The 25,432-nt window shown below is 43.6% G+C and overlaps 1 protein-coding gene across 1 annotated transcript; it reads left to right on the top strand.

The window, feature by feature from the left end:
- Positions 1-1,404: 1,404 nt before the first annotated feature.
- On the top strand, positions 1,405-10,483 carry LOC145362049 (uncharacterized). Its single transcript, XM_080218100.1, has 4 exons — positions 1,405-1,557; positions 5,792-5,893; positions 8,626-8,778; positions 10,268-10,483. Exons 1-4 carry the CDS (start codon positions 1,405-1,407, stop codon positions 10,481-10,483), a joined length of 624 nt encoding a protein of 207 aa, XP_080074226.1.
- The last annotated feature ends 14,949 nt before the right edge of the window (positions 10,484-25,432 follow it).

Raw genomic sequence — 25,432 nt, 5'->3', positions numbered from 1 at the left:
ACCAGGCCAAGTAAGGACAGCAGATTTCCTTCCGCAAAGGACATTAGTGAGCCAGATGGGGTTTTCTGACAATTGACAATGGTTTCATGGTCATCAGTAGATTCTTAATTCCAGATATTTTTATTAAATTCAAATGTCACCACCTGCCGTGGCAGGATTTGAACCCCAATCCCCAGAATTAGCTGAGTTTCTGGATTAATAGTCTACTGATAATTGGCCGTTAGGCCATTGCCTGCCTCTACCTTATATTAAGCTGATCGTTCTCTACATCCTAGCTATACCTGTAACACTATATTTTGCACCCTCTCCTTTCCTTCTCCATTATGTACTCTATGAACTCCTTAACGTACCGTATGCTTTGTCTGTACAGTGCACAAGAAACAATACTTTTCACTGTATACCAATTCATGTGACAATAATAAATCAAATCAAAGTACACCACACTCCAGTCTAAAAATTAATCATTCATTGGTATTGTTTTCTGCCATCCAGTTAATATTTGTATCCATGCTGCCACTGTCCCTTTCATTCCATGGGATTCAACTTTGCTGATAAGTGTGTTATGAAGCATTATATCAAACACCTTCTGGAAGTCCATGGCCGAAATTCTCCAGCCGTTCATGCCAGCAGGATTCTCCAGTCCCACTGGCAGCGCATCCCGCCAACGGGGCTTCCTGCTGGTATGGGCTAATGTCCATAGGAATTCCCATTGAGAGCAGCAGGACCAGAGAATCCTGCCACGAGCAAACAATGCGCCACCTCCCGCTGGCGGGAAACACGCGGCTGTGAGGCTGGAGAATCTCACCCTATGTGTCCCTCATCAACCCTCTCTGTTGCTTCATCCAAAAGCTCAATCAAATTAGTTATGATGTGGATATGCCAGCGTTGGATTGGGGTAAACACAGTAAAAAGTCTGACAACACCAGGTTTAAGTCCAACCGATTTATTTGATAGTAAACTCTATCAAATAAAATGATCTTTACTATCAAATGACTCAAATTAGTTAAACAGACGTGTTCTTAACATATCTGTGCTGGGTCTTTCTAATTAATCCATATTTGTCCAAGTGACAAATATTTTTGTGAAATCTGTCTTGGATTATGGTTTTTTAAAATTTTTCCCACCACCGAAGTTACAAACTTTTTGGACCCGATGATACCCGAGTGGGAACTTAAATTTGTATTTGAAAAGCGAGCCCTGTGTGGAGCATTCGAAAGGTAGTCGGGTCGAGGTGTTTTATTTGTATAGAATCACGCTCTTCCTCTCGCTTTGGTCTTTGGTGGGAAATCCCGCTGTATTACCGAGTCCTATATAAAGGAAAGGCACGTTGCGTCTTGTAGTCGATTGTATTTGACAATCCGCTGTGGCTCATTGTTGAACTGTGTGTAACATTCTCAGTGAGCAATGAAGAGATCCAGCGAGATACTGGCGCTCATCTTGCTGCTCAACGTGGCCGGGATCATGGGTTCAGCCTCGGATCACCTGTCAAGTTGGGCATCGTGTCGAATTCTTTCCAGGAATCTCACTTCCAAGACTTTTAACTACACACATAGACCGGTGAGTTATGCAAAGTTTATTATTTAACACGCTCTCCTCCAATATATTTAAAGTTGTATCAACAAACAATTATAACAAACCAAAGGGGAAATAATTTTCAATTTCACATTGGGTAGCTCCAAGTAAAATATATACATTATAATAATTAAATATTATAAAACTGTTATAAAAAGTCTACACTGCATTTTAAATCGTTGAATTGTTTGGGACAGAATAAATTTATAAAAGCAATTAAATCTTAGGAATAATTGATTCAGTACAATTTACCTCTACTTTACGTGCAGTAATTTATTCTCAGAGTAAATATTAACGAAGTTAGTCTCACATGAGTTGAAATGTTTTGAAAATAGATAAAACTAACATCAAAATAAAAACAGATCGGAGTTGTCGGAGCAGTTTTAAGAAAATGAGAAACATCAGAGGTAGAGACTCTCAATCTTTTAAAAAAATGGAAATGTGCGAGGGAGCCGATAGTGTTCATGAGAGACACTGTGATCCACTACACCTTTACCCAGCACCAGGGAAGGAAATTCGAACTTGAATATTGCTGAAAAAGAGACATGACGCCGAGGCTGTTCGTCTTGCACTTCTCAGGACAAGCCAAGAAAGGCAAATGTCAAACCACCTTAATCAGCACCCTTTTGTCTTGTAATATTAATTGTCGGGACGGTATCAATTTTGACATTCTTGCCATTGCCCCGATGAATGCAGGACCAAAACCTTCGGCAACATTCTTATAATAAATATCCATTAAACACTATTATTAATGGGAGGGTTAGGGAAAACCTCTCCTTCCAATGTTTCTTATGAAATAAGCTGTTTCTTATGCAGATGGTAACTGTACCATTAAAAAATATATATTTTCGGAAATAATTTCCAGCAAACACAGGCCCTAATTGTATTTATATCCAGTTTCAGCTAGTATGTTAAGAACAGAATGCGCAATATGATAATTTATATTTGAACCCTACAGATTGATATGAAATGACAGATTAGAAAATAAATACTAAATACTGAGGCAAACAGCTTCAAATTTTAATTCTTAAATCTTCAAATAATGAGACCCATGGAGAAGTATGACAATGGTGCAGTAGAGTCCCAGACACAGCAGGTTCCCTCGCCAGCCTGTGTTGAGTTAGCTGGTGTTAGATATGCTACTCACTACCAGTCATTAGGAGGACGACTCAGGTACTCATGTACATCAGCTATCAGCAGAGCTCAGCCAAACATTTTAAATTAAAGGTCGTTAGTCCTTTTAAAGTCCCTTTAAAAACATGCATCGGTGTGAACTTACCAGCTCGCCAGCCCGTTCATCAGCGTGGCGAGCCGGAAACATAGCGTGAGAGGCTAAAAGTCCGATACGCGCCCCAGTTTACTGGCAAGACGACTTTAAACGCATTCGCGTAAGATTACCTGTATCTCCATGTAATTAGTGAGTCCAGCACGGCTGCTTCCCACCTCGTGGGCGAGACGTCACAGTGGCGGGAACCACCAGCGGGAGACCAGGCACCAGGGCCGTGTGAGGGTGGGGGAGGCAATCGGAGGCCATTGAAATCTCCAGGGGCTTGGCAACACCCACATGACACTCTAGCAGTGCCAGGTGGGCACTGTAAGTGTGCCCGGGGCAGTACCAAGGGCCTAAGTGGGGGTGGGGCTACGACGGATGTGCTATGCACCATGACAGGCCTATGGCTTTGTTAAAATGGCGGCGCGGGCTCGTTGGGCCGAAGGGCCTGTTTCCCGCGCTGGGTTGTTCTTTGTTATGCACAGTGATGTGGGGGATGGGGGGGGGCTCCGCAGGTACGATCTCGTGCGGGGGTGGGTCGCGCGGGGGGGGCGATAATGATTGGGGGGGGGCTGCGCAGGTACGATCTCGTGCGGGGGTGAGTCGCGCGGGGGGGCGATAATGATTGGGGGGGGGCTGCGCAGGTACGATCTCGTGCGGGGGTGGGTCGCGCGGGGGGCGATAATGATTGGGGGGGGGCTGCGCAGGTACGATCTCGTGCGGGGGTGGGTCGCGCGGGGGGGGGCGATAATGATTGGGGGGGAGCTGCGCAGGTACGATCTCGTGCGGGGGTGGGTCGCGCGGGGGGCGATAATGATTGGGGGGGGGCTGCGCAGGTACGATCTCGTGCGGGGGTGGGTCGCGCGGGGGGGCGATAATGATTGGGGGGGGGCTGCGTAGGTACGATCTCGTGCGGGGGTGAGTCGCGCGGGGGGGCGATAATGATTGGGGGGGGGGCTGCGCAGGTACGATCTCGTGCGGGGGTGAGTCGCGCGGGGGAATGGGGGATAGTGATGGGGGGAGGCACGTCGGGGGTCAGCCAGAGAACTCAGTGGGAGGGTCCTGATGCCAGCAACCCGCGTCGGTTTGGGGGCGGGGGGAGGTGACAATATAATAATTGCCACCGATGGGTGTGGAGGGGTGGGGAAGACTGGTGTCTGTGTGGGGGGAGGGGATAGGAGGTCTCCCGGTTCACCAGCATACTGGGGCGCAGTGCCAAACGGCGCTCTGAATCTGGCTTTATCTGCATATTTAGGCTCCAACCCCCTGCACTGACACAAAACTGCTAGCTGTCAAAAAAATTGACAAGCGTGCTGGAGGATTGTCGTGCCGAGCTTGCCGTAAGCACCAGCATGGTGGACTCCTGTTTTCTCGTCATTATGACACTTCGAAACATTCTGGGAAAATTCCGCCCGTGGCTTAGAATTCACGCATCCCATATACCATCACACTGTTAAGAACAATGGATGAGTAAATTCCCAATATATGGAAACCTTCAATGTGGGGAGGGGAAATCTTAGCTAGTTATGGGAGTGAGCAGATTAGGTAGCATCTATGGAGGGATAAACAGAATTAACATATTAAGTCGCTGGCATTTCATCATTGCAATCGCTGATGATGCCTGACCTAGGTGTTTCCAGCCTTTTGTTTTCATTTCCTTTCAATCACGCCACCTTGACTCACGTTAAGGTTAATGAGAAATGGAATTCCGTTAATAGATGCCTGCAGGATTTAAACTCGACTCATCACCGAACTTTTTTTTATTCTTTCTAATTGTCCTTGAGAAGGTGGTGGTGAGTTGCTTCGTTGCTGATCACTATTCTGTTTTCTGTCACTCATCTAGCTTTGTTCCTGTCTCTTTTATTCCATTTATGTCCATTTGGTGACTATGTCTCGTTCTACTGGTAAAAGGCACCTCTGCACTCATTGTAGATTTTGGTTAGAAAGATACATTCGACACAGCAGCTGTCCTGTCCTACACACCTCCCAAATTTGGATAGCTGTGGTCAACAATTTATATTGGGGCTGCGTAAACTACAATTACAAGTGCACAGTTTTAGTAGTTTAAGATCCAATTCCACTCTGTAATCTCCCAAACAGTTGTTCGAGTCCGTTGTTGCACAAATTCTCCAGCAGATGAAAGAATAAATCGTGGCTCGAGATGCTTGACCGCTAATAGGCTGCATGTTCTAGTGTAGCGTCAGCTTAAATTTCCACGGTCATGTCAGGCGATGAATCTGACACAGAAACATAACGCAGTCGAACTCTCAGCCGTAAATACAGAGGTCAGCAATTCACAGAGGTAGTACAATTCTTTTTTAAACTTTTCAATTTCACAATTCAATTGTGAAAAGCTTATTGCCCGCAAAAGCAAACTGCTGAACTTGTTACCATCCAGGAGAATGTAGACATAAAGTAAATTAGAGTTTTACGGAAGGTGGAGGCAACTCACTAGGGTAGAATCTGTTGCATCAAAATATATTTACACATAGGAAATAAAGGTATGTAAATATATGGCTTTTGAATTTCATCTCATATTCTATTAGCCTTTGGCAAAATTATGACACGGCTGTAGACCAACAAAGAATTTAAACCCTTGATGTGCCATGACTGATAAAGTGGGAGCCGTTCCTCGATTTCCAGCCATCGTCTAATTTCTCAATCGGCTGGAGGATTGAACCGGTTCTGCTGGGATGGTGTTAGGCGGATGCTCCAATTGGGCTCAGGAAAAATAGTGGAAGCTGTGTACAGTTATTATTGTTATTGAAGCAAATTAGCTTTGGAATTGTGGACAGATTTAATGGCAATGAGTAACCAGAGCATCAGGACAGTGAAGCATTGCATAAAATGTCTATTCATGACAAATAGTGAAGTTAAAATAATATGACAATGTGCAATTAATGATATATTAAAGCTATTAATATGATCATACCATAATTTTCTCCAAAGGAGCACTGCCCAAGTTCTCTTAAACTGAATGACAGTGAGGATATCCCACGCATAGAAGTCAATGACAACTGTGACCCAATCACACTCAGGACTGTTCCAGAGGTAAGCATTAGCTGACAATGTACAACAGTGTAGTAGTTATGCTGCTGGACGAACAATCCATCAGTATGTGCCATAAAATCCACTGTCGCAGTTTGAGAACCTGATAAAAGCAATATGAAGCTTGTCGTTAAAACCCAACTGGTTCACTAATGTGCTTTAAGGAAGGAAACCTGCTGTCTTTACCAGGCCCACACCAATGTGGTTGACTTGTAACTGTTCTGTAAAGTAGCCAAGCACGTCTCTGAGTTGTACGAGGGTAATTAGTGGTGAACATAAATGCCAAATTTGCCAGAACCCAGATAATTTATTTAAAAACTACTGCATACTGGGTGATGATGAGATATTCCTACTTGTTTGTTGGTTAGTCCCATTGTTTCACTTTCTGATTTAACTGCACTTTATCCCTTGATTTAAAAACACAGTAATTTTACTTTCTTGCAAGTATTTAATTTGTATCCCCAAATTAACCTTCACAACGGTTGGCATTTCTCCACTTCCTGAGTATAGTTAAGCCCACAGAACCTGTGGAGACACCTAATGCTGTTTCTTGACTGACACAACAGAAGGAAAGGATTCTGGTTCAACCTGACAAGATATCATAACCCTCTCCTCCCTTTCGCCAATGCTCTAACCCCTCTTTCTTTGTTGTGTAAACTTCTCACTGTGCAACTCAATACTGAACTTTCAGCCTTTGAGTGATATTCCTCTAATTTGGTGACCTTTGCTATTTCTTGATCTAGTCTCACACGTGGGGAGCTCTGTGTGGAGATTTAGTTTAATGTGCAAGGGAGAAAAATTGACATGGCCAGCTCTGCCCCAGTAGAAATGACTACTGCTACTTGTAATGAACCATACAAACTAATATTCTCAGCTTCTATCCCAGGTCTGCAGGTGCAGCAGGTGATCAAGAAGGCAAATGGGATGCTGGCCTTTATAGCGAGGGGGGTAGAATATAAAAGCAGGGAAGTCTTGTTGCAACTGTACAGGGCATTGGTGAGGCTGCAGCTGGAGTACCATGTGCAGTTTTGGTCGCCGCACTTGCGCAAGGATATTTTGGCCTTGGAGGGAGTGCAGAGGAGGTTCACTAGGCTGATACCGGAGATGAGGGGGTTGGACTACGAAGAGAGACTAAATAGACTGGGTCTGTACCCGTTGGAGTTTAGAAGGATGAGGGGGGATCTTATAGAGACATATAAGATAATGAAAGGGATGGATAGGGTAGAGGTAGAGAGATTCTTCCTGCTCAGAAAGGACAGCAGGACTAGAGCGCACAGCCTCAAGATAAGGGGGGAGGGGGGCAGCTTAGATCAGAGTTGAGGAGGAACTTCTTCACTCAAAGGGTGGTGAATCTCTGGAATTCTCTGCCCGTTGAAGTGGTGGAAGCTACCTCGCTAAATATATTTAAGACACGGGTAGATAGGTTTTTGGTAGACAAGGGAATTAAGGGTTATGGGGAGAAAGCGGGAAAGTGGAACTGAGCCACTTCAGATCAGCCATGATCTTATTGAATGGCGGGGCAGGCTCGAAGGGCTAGATGGCCTCCTCCTGCTCCTACTTCTTATGATCTTATGTCTAACTTTCCCCTCAGTTTTGATAGCCATTTCGTTGTATCAAACTGCTATCATCAGTTCAAGGAGAAGGCCCACAACCACCTTTTTCAGGATGACTAGGGATGAGCTAGAAATTCCAACATGCCCACATTGCGAGAACATTTTAAAAATTTCAGCCAGGATAGTGTCAGGGGTGCTGCAATTTGTCTCAGTGCAATTGGGTTACAAAGATAAATCTGAGATGAAAACAGAAAATGCTGGAAAAACTCAGCAGGTCTGGCAGCATCTGTGTTGAGAGAGAAAATATAGTTAATGTTTCAAGTCTGCATGCCTCTTCCTCAGAGATGGACAGATAGAAATGTGATGGATTTTACACTTTGGAAGTGGTGTGGAGCAAAATAGAAGGTCAGGGATAGGTGGGAACTCAGGAGAGATTTGATGAACAAGGCAAAAGGAGTGTTAGTGATAGATATAGATAGGTAGATAGGTTTCTGATAGACTGGGGAATTAAGGGTTATGGGGAGAAAGCGGGAAAGTGGAACTGATCCACTTCAGATCAGCCATGATCTTATTGAATGGTGGGGCAGGCTCGAAGGGCTAGATGGCCTACTCCTGCTCCTATTTCTTATGTTCTTATGTATTGAAGACTAAATAAGGTGTTAATACTGGCCTAAAGGTCAGATGGCAGAATGTGTTCATAGCAGAAAGATGGTCAGTGCTCTCTGAAAGTAAACATAAAAACAAATTACACGCTGGTTCAGTGGGAGGAAGGGTTGGGAGGAAGGAAAAAGAGAAAACCATCTAACCTTGGCTTCACATGGCTATGGTACTGTTGACAGTCAAATTGTCTGCCAATACTCAGTGCCTCACCTCGCACACATACTGTGGCCACTTGGATGAGTTATCAGCAAGTTTGTGATGCCTGCGAAATTGAACCCAAATATGATTAAGACCATTCAGGAGAAAAGACCCTTACAGCTTCATGAAGGTCTGGGCTAGGGCTCTTTCCATTCATCTGCGTCATCCTGGTGCTGCCGACCTGTCAGAGGAATGCCAGTTATGAATAGGTCCGTGAACTGTGGATAGTTGGGACTTGATTAGGAATGTACAGTATCAATGAGACAAGTATACAACACAAACAGTGGTGTCACTTGAAGTATCTTTACCCTTTGACTCTTTTAGACGTGCCTTAAGAAGATTAAGGAAGGTCTTTCCTATTACCACAATCAGTTCAAACAACTGGGAAACGTGATAGAGTCAAAGCACAACAGTGACATTCGGAAATTTTCACAAAATCTTTCACAAATCATCCTGGATCTCCTCCAGTCAATCAAGGTAACATTAATTTCTATAAATTAGGAGGTTGGAGATGAAGCAATAATTCACAAGGCTGAAGGACAATGTTCCTGCTAAACTGTCCAGGTGCGCGGCCACCAAGCAGCCTGCAAAGTACCGCACAGGCTCTGGACTGTGACATTTCATGATGAGAGGTCACAGATCCCAGGTTATAGTTCCAGAGGTTTAGTTGAAATCACAAGCTTTCAGAGCATTGCTCCTTTGTCAGGTGAAGTCAGTCACCTGACGAAGGAGCAGTGCTCCGAAAGCTTGTGATTTCAAATAAACCTGTCGGACTATAACCTGGTGTGTGTGTGACCTCTCATCTTGTCCATCCCAGTCCAACACTGGCATTCCCACATCATGACATTTCACGTGTGTGCAAAGTTTAAAGGGACCATGCACTGAAAAATAAACCTGCTGCCCACAACAACATATTAAAGGAAATATTGCTGGAGGATTCAGGGTTTTTTTTAAGAGGTGGCAAGTGATGATGGCAGGCTTGAAAGGGATGCAGAACAGTAACTTAAGGGAGGGAACTGTTGGAGTTATAGGTTAGACATCTTGTTAGATATGAATAATCAAACTTCTTTTTTATCTTAGAGCTTTCAAAGGCTTTCTAATATAAATAGATTGACTTTGAAATGCTGTGAGAAGAAAGTATAACTTGCCTTCTGCTTTTAATGGCTGATTGTTCTGTATGAAAACTGCTTATGCAAGAAAATAAGTGACAGTAAGGAAGTCAGCAATGTAATAACCCTAATAATCCATTAACTATTGCATAGAAAGATAATAGTTAATAAAGCCTACTCATTCAGAAAGATTAAGAACAGTTGAGTCAGCAAGTCTGACTCAAAGAAAGTAGTCTGGAGTAGACAACCAGAACAATTCACATGAATAGGCTGTTTTCAAAGGATTTGGGAATGGATACATCATGCACACTTGTCTGTGACATGTAACTTCAATGTAGGCAAAATGTGGTGTATAAGGAAACCTAGTTTTCCACCAGGAGATCTTTGGAGAGATTGAAAGATACAGAAACTGAAAGACATAGTCTTATGTCTAGTTAAGCCTCTCACTCAAGTTTGACATCAATAAATTCTGTTCCAGAGATTCCATAACCAAGTGCCTCATACTTACTCAAAATGTGTGGCTGTGAACCAGAGGAGGAGGGACGTTGAATGCTAAAAGAAACAATTTCAATGTCAATGCTTTTAAAACATTTTTAGACTGTGATCACCGTGCACTGCCCAAATAGAGAACTCTTTAATCTGACAAAGAGGAGATACTTCATCCCTTCAACCGGGTCTGCATTTAAGCCCAGATCCCCGAAATGAAAGGATTGCATCTAATCCTGCTGCACTATCTAGCTGGTGAAATCATTAATGACATTTACTGTGTGATATAATTATGTAAGATATCACACTGACTGTGATTACATGTACAATTTTTGCTGTCTTGTCAATACTCTGTACTTTTTATATTTTAGAGCTCAGACAGCATCACAGACGACAGAACCACAAACAATGTGGTTGCAGACAACAGGCCCACAAAGAAAAACAAGATCATAGATTGGACGCTGAACTGTACATTGTTTAGAACTCTTGAGAGATTTCAATCCTTCTCATCTCTAGTAGCCCGTGTCTTTGGACATCCTTCAGGAAACCCTTCGGAGCACCAAAACACAGGGGGCTGTGAGGTATAGTTCAGAGGGCTGCTTGGCAAGGAACAAAGTGCAATCCAGAAAACGGTTGGACTTAATTATCTTTGGAAAGACAATGTCCAGTTTGTGTAGAACACTGTGGTCCACTTCACAACAAAATGCTTTAAAATGGCAGGCAACTGGATCAACCTACCAGCGCCCCCCCTCTCCCCCACCTTGCAGACTTCCCTCTTCCCCCCTCCAGGGAGCGCCCTCCCACCTCTTCTGTCATGCCAACCCCTCCCCCACCCCAGTCAGGCCCTGACCCCTTGGCACCGTCCAAGTGAGCACTGTCCAGCCCTGTCCTCCTGCGGCGGGGGAGCTTCAATGGGCACTATTCTCACTAGCAAAGCCATCACATCAGGCCTCCGTTGGTGCGGACTACACGTGATCCTATCCGATGGGCACCTCGACTGGTGAGCCCAGATAATAAAGTCCAGAACTCACCAATGACATGGTAATCATGTGATGAATATTGAAATTGGTTTTGCACCTTTTCTGAGCACGAAGCCAATTTTGCCAGCAAAACAGGGCTAGTAAAATCATGAGAGGTGAAAAACCAGGCCTGAAACTGATTTTTCACCTCTTGCCCAATTTTACTGGCTCGCCTCGCTGATTGATTGGCAGGACAAGCTGGTGACTAAGTGTCATAAAAACCGGAATGTTTCACCCCGCACAATCTTCCCACATCTGTCAATTTTTTTGGCCGTTGGGAGATTCACATCCCTCCCCCTCCCCCACTGGCCCCCCGCAGAGCTTCCCCTTTGCCTACCTCCTGCAGAGCTCTCCCTTCACTCCCCCACCCCACAGGCCCCCAGGCCCCACCCCTTGGCACTGCCTCTGGCATAGTTACGGTGATGATATGGATATGCCGGCATTGGACTGGGGTAAACACAGTAAAAAGTCTGACAACACCAGGTTTCAGTCCAACCGATTTATTTAATAGTAAACTCACTAGCTTTCGAGGTTACCCCCTTCATCGTAGGTTACCCCCTTCGTCACCTGACAAAGGGGGTAACCTCGAAAGCTAGTGAGTTTACTATTAAATAAATCGGTTGGACTTAAACCTGGTGTTGTCAGACTTTTTACCATAGTTACAGTGCCTAGTGCTGATGGGCACTGCCCGACCATGTCTCCAACCACCCGAGGACTTCAGTGACCTCCGATCTCCCCGGCGTGGTCATTATGTCAGGTCCTGTTGGGGGGACCAGGAATAGTTCTCGTTGGTGAGACCTCTCACCGATGACAGGGGGAACGCCCCAGAGGCCAGAAATGGCTGTGCCGGACGTGTTCTGCAAAGCATGACATGAACATTTGAATTGGTTTTGTGCCCAGAATGGGTGCGAAGCTAATCGCACTGACAAAACAGGGCCACAAAGATGGCTTTTGGTGCAAGACCAGTCCGCGCCTGGTGCGAAAGCCTCGCACACTATCTTCCTGGCTGACTGCAACGATTGGCCAATGCAGCAGGGGCGGGCCAGAAAGATTGCGCCCCAATGTGATCCTACAATTCCAGAGCTTAGTGTTTTTGTGAGGCTGTTTTCTGAAGCAGGTTTGAACCCTACTGGACAAAATGAAACATCCCTTCTTAAAGTGGTATTGCACCAACACCAGTGACTAGCACAATAGTTACTTCTAAGTCAACAATATTTCAACTATCATTCTGGAAAGGTTCTGATTGAAGCCCTTGTCAAATAATTATTTTTGTCCTCACTGTTTTCTAATCCTTACCACCACCATCCGTGGTTTAACTTACTAACTTAATGTTGGAAGATAATTGATTAAAGAGTCTTTTTTAAGTTGAAAGAAAATCTACTTTGACCTCTGGGAATGTAACACTTTTCCATGCTTTGTTGTCAGAGCCTCAAGGCCTGTGTATTTTTACTTTCCTTATTTAATCCCTTTAACAAATGAAATTGATCAATTTAACATAAGTAGAAACAATCGAGTATTTTGAACTATTAGGTACAAAATATTCCATTTGCATTTATGTATTTATACTATTTCATACCTATTTATTTCAAACTTTTATCCTGCTGATGCTTATGTTCCATTGGTATATTTTAGGACTACAACTGTACTGTTCAACATTTTAAAATACTTAAGAATTACTTTAAAAGTTTGTAAAAGGCAAATTTGTGATGAACAAATTATAATAAAGCTCACATTACATGCCATGTACCAAGTACCTGATCAAGAATTGGAAGGCTCATAGTACTAACTGTTTCTAAGCATATGTTCAATTGGGTAGAAAAAGTGTAGAATAGCACACTGGATGAACAGATTATCCATACACCTCTAGAAGCTGTGTTTGTGTCCAGCTCAGACTGGTGAGATGAAGGATTCCTCTCCCTATCTCAAGAGCATATCCAGAGACATTTTGAGGTCCCAAATGGTACAATCAGACTTTTCTAGAGTCCTGGGTCAACACTGCTCCCTCAACTAGCATCCCACAACAGCCAATCTGCTCATTCACTTATCTGCTGTTTGTGGCACAGATTAACTTCTGCATTTTCCTACATTACACCGGTGACTGCATTTTAAAAGTACCTCATTGCTTGTGAAGTGCTCAGAGACGTGACAAGGTGTTATGTCTGTGGGAGTTCCTGCTTCCTTTGATTAGTATAAGCACGTGCAATTTTCGGATGAAATCCACATTACCACATTGTGGCCTGAAGGGAAATTTTTTTCTTTAGTTAGATGAGTCAGAGTAGAGCAAAAGACTCCCGCTTCCTCTTGTGGGTAGATCAAAGTTTTACCTGCATTGTCCCTGGAAAGAAGACTTATTAACACTGGGGTTTTCAGCCTGTGCCTGTACACACAATCCTTCTCCACAACAATATAGGACCCAGCATTTTATATAAAAATGGATTAATCATTAAGAAAAGTCTTGCATTTATATTGCACCTTTCATGACCTCAGAATGTCCCAAGGTCCTTTACAGCTAACAAACCACCTTCCTTCACCACCCGCTAGACTGAGTCTGCAGCAGGTGGTGAAGGAACCAACAAGAGGAAATAACATACTTGACCTCATCCTTACCAATCTGTCGGCTGCAGGTGCATCTGTCCGTGACAGTATCGGGAAGAGTGACCACCACACAATCCTTGTAGAGACAAAGTCCCACCTTGACATTGAAAATAACCTCCATCATGTTGTGTGGCACTATCACCGTGCTAAATGGGACAGACTTTGAACCGATCTAGCAAGTCAAGACTGGGCATCCATGAGGCGCTGTGGACCATCAATAGCAGCGGAATTGTACTGCAGCACAATCTGTAACCTCATGGCCCGGCATATCCCCCACTTAACCATTACCGTCAAGCCAGGAGATCAACCCTGGTTCAATGGAGAGTGCAGGAGGGCATGTCAGGAGCAGCACCAGGCATACCTAAAAATGAGGTGTTAATCTGGTGAAGCTACCAAACAGGACTACTTGTATGCCAAATATCAAAAAACAGCAAGTAATAGACAGAACTAAGCGATCCCACAACCAACAGATCAGATCTAAGCTCTGCGGTCCTTCCACATCCAGACAGGAATGGTGGTGGTGGACAATTAAACAACTCACTGGAGGAGGAGGCTCCACAAATATCCCCATCCTCAATGATGAAGGAGCCCAGCACAGTGCAAAAGATAAGGCTGAAGTATTCGCAGCAGTCTTCAGCCTGAAGTGCCGAATGGTTGATCCATCTCGGCCTCCTCCAGTGGTCCCCAACTTCTCAGATGCCAGTCTCCAGCCAATTCAATTCACTCCATGTGATATCAAGAAATGGTTGGAGGCACTGGATGCTGCAAAGGCAATGGGTCCTGATTAACATTCCGGCAATAATACTGAAGACTTCTGCTCCAGAACTTGTCACTCCCCTAGCCAAGCTCTTCCAGTACAGTTACAACACTGGCATCTACCTGACAATGTGGAAATTGCCCAAGTTTGTCCTGCACACAAAACCCAGGCCAGTTACCGCCCAATCAGTCTACTCTCGATCATCAGTAAAGTGATGAAAGGGGTCATCGACAGAGCTATCAAACAGCACCTGCTCAGCAATAACCTGCTCAGTGACACCCAGTTTGGGTTTTGCCAGGGTCACTCAGCTCCTGATCTCATTACAGCTTCAAACATGGACAAAAGAGCTGAATTCCAGAGCTGAGGTGAGAGTGACAGCCCTTGACATCAAGGCCACATTCAACCGAGTGTGACATCAAGGAGCCCAAGCAGAACTGGAATCAATGGGTATTTGGGGCAAACTCTTCGCTGGTTGGAGTCATACCTTGTTTATAGGAAGATGGTTATGATTGTGGAGGGTCAGTCATCTCAGCACCACGGCATCTCTGCAGGAGTTCCTCAGGGTAGTGTCCTAGGCCCAACAATTGTCAACTCCTTCATCAATGACCTTCCCTCCGACATAAGGTCAGAAGTGGGGATGTTCGCCAATGAATGCGCAATGTTCAGCACCATTCGTGACTCCTTAGATACTGAAACAGTCCGTATTCAAATGCAACAAGATCTGGACAATATCCAGGCTTGAGCTGACAAGTGGCAAGTAATATTCATGCCATACAAATGCCAGGCAATGACCATCACCAATAAGAGACACTCTAACCACTGCCCCTTAACATTCAATGGTGTGACCATTACTGAAGCCCCCACTGTCAACATCCTTGGGGTTACCATTGACCAGAAACTCAACTGGACTCACCACATAAACACTGTGGCTACAAGAGCACGTCAGAGGCTGGGAATCCTGCAGCGAGTAACTCACCTCCTGACTCCCCAAAGCCTGTCCACCATCTACAAGGCACAAGTCAGTAGCGTGATGGAATACTCCCCACTTGCCTGGATGGGTGCAACTCCAACATCACTCAAGAAGCTTGACACCATCCAGGACAAAGCAGCCCGCTTGATAGGCATCACATCTACAAACATTCAATACTTCCACCGCTGATGCTCAGTAGCAGCAGTGTGTACAATGTATAAGATGCATCGCAGCAATTCACCAAAGATCCTTAGCCAGCACCTTTCCAAATCCACAACCACTTCCATCTAGAGGACAAGGGCAGCAGATAAACAGGAACACCACCACCTGCAAGTTCCCCTCCAAGCCACTCACCATCCTGACTTGGAAATATATTGTCACTCCTTCGCAGTCCTTGGGTCAAAATCCTGGAATTCCCTCCCTAACGGCATTCTGGATCAACTCACAGACTGCAGTGATTCAAGAAGGCAGCTCACCACCACCTTCTCAAGGGCAATTAGGGATGGGCAATAAATGCTGGCCAGCCAGCGACACCCATGTTCCACGAATGATTAAAAAAAAGTATTTTTTGAAGTGTAGTCACTGCTGTATTGTTGTACATCAACAGAGACAAACTGGAAATGGTATAAAGCTTCAAGTTTCTAGATGTCCAGATCACCAAAAACCTGTCCTGGTCCCTTCACACTGAATCTATAGTTAAGAAAGCCCACCAACTCCTCTACTTTCTCAGGCAGCTCAGGAAATTTGGCATGTCAGCTATGACTCTCACCAACCTTTACAGATGCACCATAGAAAGCATTCTTTCTGGTTGTATCACAGCTTGGTATGGGCTCCTGCTCTGTCCAAGACTGCAAGAAACTACAAAGGGTTGTGAATGAAGTCCAGTTCATCATGCTAACCAGCCTCCCATCCATCTGCTCTGTCTATACTTCCCGCTGCCTTTGAAAAGCAGCCAGCATAATCAAGGACCCCATGCATCCCAGACATACTGTCTTCCACCGTCAGGAAAAAGATACAAAAGTTTGAGGTCATATAAAACCGACTCAAGAACAGCTCTTCCTTGCTGCCACCAGACTTTTGAATGGATCCACCTTGTATGAAGTTGATGTTTCTCTACACCCTAGCTACGACTGTAACACTACATTCTGCACTCTCTCCTTCTCTATGAACGTCTGTATACTGTGCAAGAAACAATACTTTTCACTGTACTAATGCATGTGACAATAATAAATCAAATCAAATTATATCCTGCAACATTTAATTGTCAGTCCTGTTCTTTTTATAGCCATGTTTCACATATGCCTACTCCATCTAGTTCCTCGGTACAGATTATTGCCTCCAGTTCCTCTGTTTTATTTTGGAAACTATGTAAATTGCTATACAGATAATCTTATTCATCTTTTACAGTTGCCTCTTATAATTGATTTTTAGTATTCCTTTTTAACATCTGCTTTATTACTGTATTGGTTCCCTGACTGTCCCTTCCCTTGATCTGACCTTTACTCTCAACTCCTATTTCTTTTATCTTCAGACTTAAGTTATTTTCACCAGATTTTGCCACTCTACCACAGAGCTTTATTGTCAGTTACTCGAGAAATGTAGTTCCTGTTTTAACTTAGAGAAACATTGGTAGATAACTTGTGCATAGAAAGCTCCCATAAACAGCAATGTAAGAGCTGACCATTTTAGTGACATTGGTTGGGGGGATAAATATTACCCCAGAGCACTGGAGCAAAATTCCCCCCCTCCTCTTCTTCAAAATAATGCTGTTGCATCCTTTATATCCATCTGTGAGCCCAGATAAAGGCCCTGATTAACGTCTCATCCAAAAATACATCTCCAAAAGTGCAGTACTACCTTTGTATTAGCTTCGATTATGTGCTCAAGGTCCATCCTGCCCCAGAGAAAAGTACAGCCCAAAATATATTAACATTCTTTCACACCATGCCCCAGGCCAAATTACTTTCAAACAACTTGGATCCTTTCTGATTTTTCTTCCATCCACTGTGTAGCCTCTTACACAGGACCAATGACCTTGAGTGAAGAATAGGAATAAAGTTAAATCTTAAATTGAGTAAGAAGAAACCTTGATGGATTTTGTTCTGGGAAATTAAGTGGAACCAATAAGTGTTGTGAAAGTGTGGAGAATAATTGGGAAATAGTGAGTTACAACTTAATTATATTTAATGGAAGAACAGCTAAGATTAACGAAGAGTCATACATAAGAAAGCTGGACTGGAAATAAAAAAAAAATTGAGTAAGATAAGAAAGACCTGATCAAACTGGTTCAGGTGGAAACATCAGCAGTGGAAAATGTTAAAATGGATTGGACAGAGTACAGAATGGATACATTTGTATAATTAAAGGATAAATTGTTCTTATTACAATTAATGAGGGGGGAACAATGAAACTTTAGATGTTCCAGGGGAGAGTGTGGAATAATTGTTAGAAAAAAACCATAGAAAAAGAATTTGTACTGAAAAAAGGAGCAGAATTGATAAGGCACCAGAATGCTGAAGGAAGTCAAAGAGGACACAGTTTTCCAAACCTCCTCAAATATGAAAGGAATGTTGTTGGGCTGGATAGTCAATGTAACACCCATGTTAAAGAAGGGAGCGAAGGATAAGCAAGCTGGCAACTGACTAGTTAGTGTAATGTCAGTTATGAGCAAATTCTCAGAATCCATAATTTGCAATCAAATAAGTCAGCGTTTAGAGAAGCACAGGATATTCAAGGACGGTCAGCATAGATTTGATAAAGGCAAGTCATGTTTGATGAATTTAATAGAGAATTTTTGAATTAAGTCAGTGGGGTTAATTTTCACCATTGACTGGTTGCCCCTTGTTTGTGGTGAAGAGGACCCCTCCGGTTTGAGGCCCCAGACTCATTTAAAACTGGCATTGTGCATGCCTGGGTGGCAGTTCACTGGATTGCGGACTCAAGATCGGGCAGGAGCTGCTGCCAAGTAGTAAGTTTCAGGAGGGAGTCACAATCAGGGAGAGTGGACAGCAACTGTTATATATTTAATATATAATATTTATATATGTTTGGTTGTAGGTTGAGTTAAGAGCTGATCACACGATTTGACGATGACAATATTGGGGTGTTGCACATTCTGTTGTTTTACTCTCAGTTTGTACTCTGTACAGGCCAGAGCTCCTAAAATAAATCTGTTGTTGTTAGTTTGAATCTCCGTGTGTAAATCACACCTTTTTCTTTTTTTAAAAACTCACAACCCCTAACATAATTAGGACATTACAGCATCTCAGCTTATTTTTTGGGGATATTCCTGTTCCTCTGAGGCCCATGAAGCTAAATAGATATAAATCTTTGGTTGGCCCCTTCATCAGCCTCTGACACCATGTGATCAAAAATGGCAATCAGGGATCTATTTACGCCATAGCACCCCAATTTCTATAATCAAAAGGGTCCATGGCCTGAAATAGATAATACTTTGGACACTTGGTGCTCGATTCATTTCAACATGATGTTCAGTTGGTGTTAACAGGACAGTAAGGCACTCACCCCATTTTGAGGCCATTCCTATCCCATTAATGTCAGACAACATGAGTGAAATTCAACCTCAAACATTTCTATAAAGGGTTAGCAGTACAGGTAGCATATATAAATGTAAAAATAAGGAAAAATAAGGAATGGGAGCATATGTCCTCAAGTGTATAAACATTTGAAGCTGAGGGAAATACAGCTATTGGGATGTTATTGTTGTAAATAAAGAGCCTGCAAGGGCATAAGTACAGCAGCAGTAGGCTCTGTCTTTAAAACCCTCAGCATCTCCAGCAAAGCAGGCCCCTGGTTAGAGCCAGATTAAGAATTCTTGGGCCTGGGTGCTTCATATGCCCCTCTGTACTCCTAATTCCTCTTTCTCCTCCAGCATCATGGCAACAGTAAGCACTACATGAATCTATGCTGACTCAAATCCCTCTATACTATTCACGACACTGCCATGCTGATCACTCCAAACCTTCCTCTTTTGTTAGATTCACTAAAACCAGGACTCAATTAAATGCTCACTTTGTGATTAAACGGTACAATTTCTCAGTAATGACTCAAATAAGTAATGCTTTCATTAACTCATTCTTGATGGGGTAGAACACAAATAATCTGTTTGCATTTTCTACCTCTTGAGATTTTGAAAAATTATCAAAATTCTTGGTTCATAGCCTTTCGTGAGTTGACTGTAGGGTACCATGTCATGGGACAGGGTGGCGCAGTTTTTCAAAATCTTTAAATTCAGAGCGCCAGTTGTTATTTACTTTAGACAGTCATATGATTTATAAAAGATCACTTTAGGCTCCACCCCCCACATATTGGGCAGCAGTGCAACTCCAAGTCCTGGCTTCAGTTTGGAGGCCCATTCGAGGTAATGCTTCATTCTGGAAAGGTAGCAGAGAAAGGGAGGGGGACAGGGAGCGGGGAGCAGAACATAGGGAAAGGGAGAGGCAGAATGTGAGAGCACAATGAGGCTGAATTCAAGTCACTGCTGTTCTCTCTATCCCATCTTTATCACATTATGCTTGTATGTTTGAGGAGAGCTGGATGTATGAGACTAGCATCCAGCTTTCAATAAAGACATGACTGCATTGATGGTTGCTCATATCTGGAAAGTGGCCAGTTGTCAGTAACATAAATGAAATGAAACTTTCCTCTTTGTCTGCTGACAGATCATAGTATGAACATACAAACAGTATATGATCAACTGGTCCCTCCAGCCTGTTCCATATAATCATAATGCACTTTTTTCTTTCATTCACAGGATATGGACATTGCTGGCAAAGCTGGAACTTATCACCCATCCCTAGTTGCCCTTGAGAAGGTGCTGATGAATTGCTGCAGTCCATGTGGAGTAGGTATGCCCACAGTGCTATTTTTAAAATTTTTTTTTAACCCCACCCATGACGTTACAAACCAATGCTCAGAGTGGACCAGGCAAGCCTAAATCCATTTCTTGCTCGCTCTAAGACCAAATTCAAAATCCAACTGAATCCAACTGAGGGTCCCAGCAAGAGAGTCAAACAAGATCCAAGCTGACAAGGTAAGACGTTGCACCCTATTTTGGGCTTAATTTGATGCCTGATCTTAGCCAAAAGGCCAACAGTGCCGTTACAGAGGGTGCTCCAGGATTTTGACCAGCAACAATTCAGGAGCAGTGATATAGTTCCAAATCAGGATGATATGTGATTTGAAGTTGGGGAGCTTGCAGGTGATGGTGTTCTCATATGTGTCTGCTGTCCTTGTTGTTGGTGATGGAGGTTTCAGGCATGGGACATCTTGCCAAAGAACTCCTTGACAAGTTGCTGTAGTCCTACTTGAAGGAAGTACACACTGCAGCCACAGTGTACTAATGGTGGAAGTAGTGGAGTTTAAGATGGTGAATACAGTGCTTTGTCAGATTTTGAACTTCTTGAGTGGTTTTGGAGCTCCATTAACATGGTATTCCATCACACTCCTGACTTATGCCTATAACACAAACATTTCCCAGCCTATCCAGAGCTATGTAATCTCTTGGAACAAATGAAAAATCATCTGAGACCTGAAATGGATGCAAAAGATCCTATAGCACTTTTTGAAGAAGAGCAGGGGAAATCTCCCCAATAGTTATATCTCAGCAAACATCATTGAAACAGATGATCCGGTTATCATCAAATTGCTGTGCACAAATTGGCTGCCGTGTTTTCCTATAGTATAACAGTGACAACATTGCAAAAGTACTTACTTTTGGAAAGTCCTGTGGTTGCAAAAAGTGCCATATAAATTATGTTCTTTTATAGCATCATACTGCACAGAAGGAAGTCTCCTTGAAAGAACTATCCAATTAGTTTCACTTCTTTGTTCTTTCCCTAGAGCACTGCTATTTACTCTGGGTATCTATCCAACTCATTTTTGAAAATTACTATTGAATCTGCTTTCATCACCCTTTCTTTCTTCTCATGGCTGACTACCACAGAGTCCAAATCTGTTCTCAGCCCAAAACACATGCACTTTCTAGTAGAAGACACTGGATGGCGATCAAGTAACAGGAACATACACAAGAAATAGAAGCTGGAGAAGGGCACTAGGCCCGTTAAGTCTTCCCACCATTCAAAAAGGTCATGGCTGATCTATGACGGCCTCAACTCTGTTTCTGTGCCATTTCTCCACAGCCCTCTATTCATCGATCTATCATATATTTATCCACCTCCATTTTAAATACTTCTAATGATCCAGTCTCCACCACTCTTTGGGGTGGAGAATTCTAGAGATTCACTACTGCGAGAAGACGTTTCTACATACCTCATTTATAAATGACCAGACCTTTATCTTATAACTATGTCCCCTTATTTGAGATTCTCCCACTAGTAAAAACATCACACCATCTAACCTGTCAAGCCCCCTCAGGATCTGATATGATTGAATAAGGTCACCCCCTCACTCGTCTAAACTCTAAGGAATATAGACCCAGACTATTTAAGAACAAGGACAACAAAGCAAAGTACAGCACAGGAACAGGCCTTTCGGCCCTCCAAGCCTCACCGATTATGATGCCTGCCTAAACTAAAACCGTATACACTTATGGAGTCCATATCTTTCCATTCCCGTCCTATTCATGTATTCATCTAGTTGCCCCTTAAATGCCACTATCGTACCTGCTCCCACCACCTCCCCAGGCAGCGTGTTCCCGACATTAAGTACCTTCTGTATAAAAAACTCGCCTCGCACATCTCTAAACTTGGCCCCACGCACCTTAAACTTATCTCCCCTAGTACTTGACTTTTCTACCCTCAGAAAGAGCATCTGACCATCCACTCTGTCCATGCCACTCATAATCTTGTAGACTCCTATCGGGTCACCTCTCAACCTCCGTCATACCAGTGAGAACAAACCGCATTTATCTAACCTTTCCTCATAGCCAATACCCTCCAGACCAGGCAACACCCTGGTAAACCTCTTCTATACTCTCTCCAAAGCTTCCACATCCTTCTGGTAATTTGGCAACCAAAATTGTACACAATATTCTAAGTGAGTCCTAACCAACATTCTGTACAGCTGCAGCATGACCTGCCAATTTTTATACTCAATGCCCTGACCGATGAAGGCAAGCATGCCGTATGCTTACTTGACTATCTTATCCACCTGCATTGCTACTTTCACTGATCGGTGGACATGTACGCCCAGATCCCTCTACCAATCAATACTCCTTATTGTATAATTCCTACATGCATTGGACCTTCCAAAATGAATTATCTCACGCTTGTCCAGATTAAACTCCATTTGCCATTCCTCCGCCCAAGTCTCCAATTAGTCTATATCTTGCTGTATCCTCTTCACTATCCACAACTCCACCAATTTTTGTGTGGTCTGCGAACTTACTAATCAGACCAGCTACATTTTCCTCCAAATCAGTTATATATACTACGAACCACAAAGGTCCCAGCACTGACCCCTGTGGATCACCACTAGTCACAGCCTTCCATTCAGAAAAACACCCTTCTACTGCTACCCTCTGTCTTCAATGGCCAAGCCAGTTCTGTATCCATCTTGCCAGCTCTCCTCTGATCCTGTGTGACTTCACCTTCTGTACCAGTTTACCATGAGGTACCTTGTCAAAGGCTTTACTGAAGTCCATGTATTGACCATCCACTGCCTTTCCCTCATCTGTCACTTCCTCAAAAAACTCGATCAACTTGGTGAGGCATGACCTCCCCTTCACAAAACTATGCTGTCTATCACTAATAAGTCCATTTGTTTCCAAACTTGAGTAAATCCTGTCCCTAAGAATTTTTTCCAATAATTTCCCGACCACTGATGTAAGCCTCACTAGCCTATAATTTCCTGGATTATCCCTGCTGCCCTTCTTAAACAAAGGAACAACATTGGCTATTCTCCAGTCAAAGAACAAAGAGCAAAGAAAATTACAGCACAGGAACAGGCCCTTCGGCCCTCCATGCCTGCATTGACCATGCTGCCCGACTTATCTAAAATCCTTTACCCTTCCGGGGGCCATATTCCTCTATTCCCATCCTATTCATGTATTTGTCAAGACACCCCTTAAAAGTCACTACCATATCCGCTTCCACTACCTCCCCCAGCAACAAGTTCCAGGCACCCACCACCCTCTGTGTAAAAAACAACCCTGCCACAGCAACCTCTGCAAGACATGCCGGATCATCGACACGGATACCATCATCACACGTGAGAATACCATCCACCAGGTACATGGTAAATACTCTTGCAACTCGGCCAATGTTGTCTACCTGATACGCTGCAAGAAAGGATGTCCCGAAGCATGGTACATTGGGGAGACCATGCAGACGCTACGACAACGGATGAATGAACATCGCTCGACAGTCACCAGGCCAGACTGTTCCCTTCCTGTTGGCGAACACTTCAGTGGTCACGGGCATTCAGCCTCTGACCTTCGGGTAAGCATTCTCCAAGGCGGCCTTCACGACACACGACAGCGCAGAGTCGCTGAACAGAGACTGATAGCCAAGTTCCGCACACATGAGGACGGTCTCAACAGGGATCTTGGGTTCATGTCGCACTACCTGTAACCCCCGTGACTTGCCTGGGTTTGCAAAACCTCACTTACTGTACTGTCTGGAGACAATACACATCTCTTTAAACTGTGATCAGTGCTCCTTCCACTCACATTATCAGCCACTTCAGGTCTTGAACAGCAGGTTAGGTGTAAGGATTCGCATTCTAATCAGTAATCTCTAAACTGTCTGTGCTTTATATGCTCTGTCTGAGGCCAGAACTCTCCATTCACCTGACGAAGGGGCTAACCCCGAAAGCTTGTGAGTATATTATCAAATAAATAGGTTGGACTAAAACCTGGTGTTGTCAGTCTTTTTACTGTAAAAAATCTGCCCCATACATCTCCTTTAAACCTTGCCCCTCGTACTTTAAATCTGTGCCCCCCTAATAATTGACTCTTCCACCCTGGGAAAAAGCTTCTGACTATCCACTCTGTCCATGCCTCTCATAATCTTGTAGACTTCCATTAGGTCACCCCCTCAACCTCCATCGTTCCAGTGAGAACAAACCAAATTTCTCCAACCTGTCCTCATAGTTAATACCCTCCATACCAGGCAAAATCCTGATAAATCTTTTCTGTACCTTCTCCAAAGCCTCCAAATCCTTCTGGTGGTGTGGCGACCAGAATTGAACACTATATTCCAAGTGTGGCCTAACTAAGGTTCTGTAAAGCTGCAACATGATTTGCTAATTTTTAAACTCAATGCCCCGGCCGATGAAGGCAAGCATGCCATATGCCTTCTTGGCTCCTTTCTCCACCTGCATGGCCACTTTCAATGACCTGTGTACCTGTACACCCAGGTCCCTCTGCCTATCAATAGTCTTAAGGGATCCACCATTTACTGTATATTTCCTATCTGTATTAGACCTCCCAAAATGCATTACCTCACATTTGTCCAGATTAAATTCTATCTGCCATCTCTCCACCCAAGTCTCCAACTGATCTATATCCTGCTGTTTCCTCCGATGGTCCTCATCACTATCCGCAAATCCACCAACCTTTGGGGAACAGTTTGGGAACAGTGACCACAATTCAGTAAGCTTTAAGGTACTGATGGATAAAGAAAAGTGTAGTCCTCAAGTTAAGGTGCTAAATTGGGGGAAGGCTAATTACAACAATATTAGGCAGGAACTGAAGAATGTAGATTGGGGGCAGATGTTTGAGGGCAAATCAACATCAGGCACATGGGAGGCTTTCAAGTGTAAGTTGATAGGGATTCAGGACCGGCACATTCCTGTAAGGATGAAGGATAAGTATTGCAAGTTTTGGAAACCTTGGATAACGAGAGATATTGTGAGAATAGTCAAAGAGAAAAATGAGGCATTTGTCAAAGCTAGGAGGCTGGGAACACATGAAGCAAGTGTGAAATACAAGGAAAGTAGAAAGAAACCTCACACTTCCCCACATTAACTTCATTTGACAGGTTTTCACCCAGTCACCCAATCTATCTATATATTTCATTGCAGAATCACAATATCCTCATCAAAACATGCCCTTCTACCTATCTTTGTTTAATCGGCAAATTTAGAAACCTTACATCCTGTTCCTTCCTCAAGGTCATTAATGTAAATAGTGGACAATGTGGGCCAAGAACTGATCCCTGCAGTCGTTCACTAGTTACATTTTTCCATTCTGAAAAGGAGTAATTTATTCCAA

The sequence above is a fragment of the Carcharhinus amblyrhynchos genome, chromosome X (genome assembly GCF_965287045.1).
Source record: "Carcharhinus amblyrhynchos chromosome X, sCarAmb.v2.hapA, whole genome shotgun sequence".
Lineage (NCBI taxonomy): Eukaryota > Metazoa > Chordata > Chondrichthyes > Carcharhiniformes > Carcharhinidae > Carcharhinus > Carcharhinus amblyrhynchos.
Note: the sequence above shows the minus strand (reverse complement) of the source record. Positions and strands in the feature narration are given on the sequence as shown.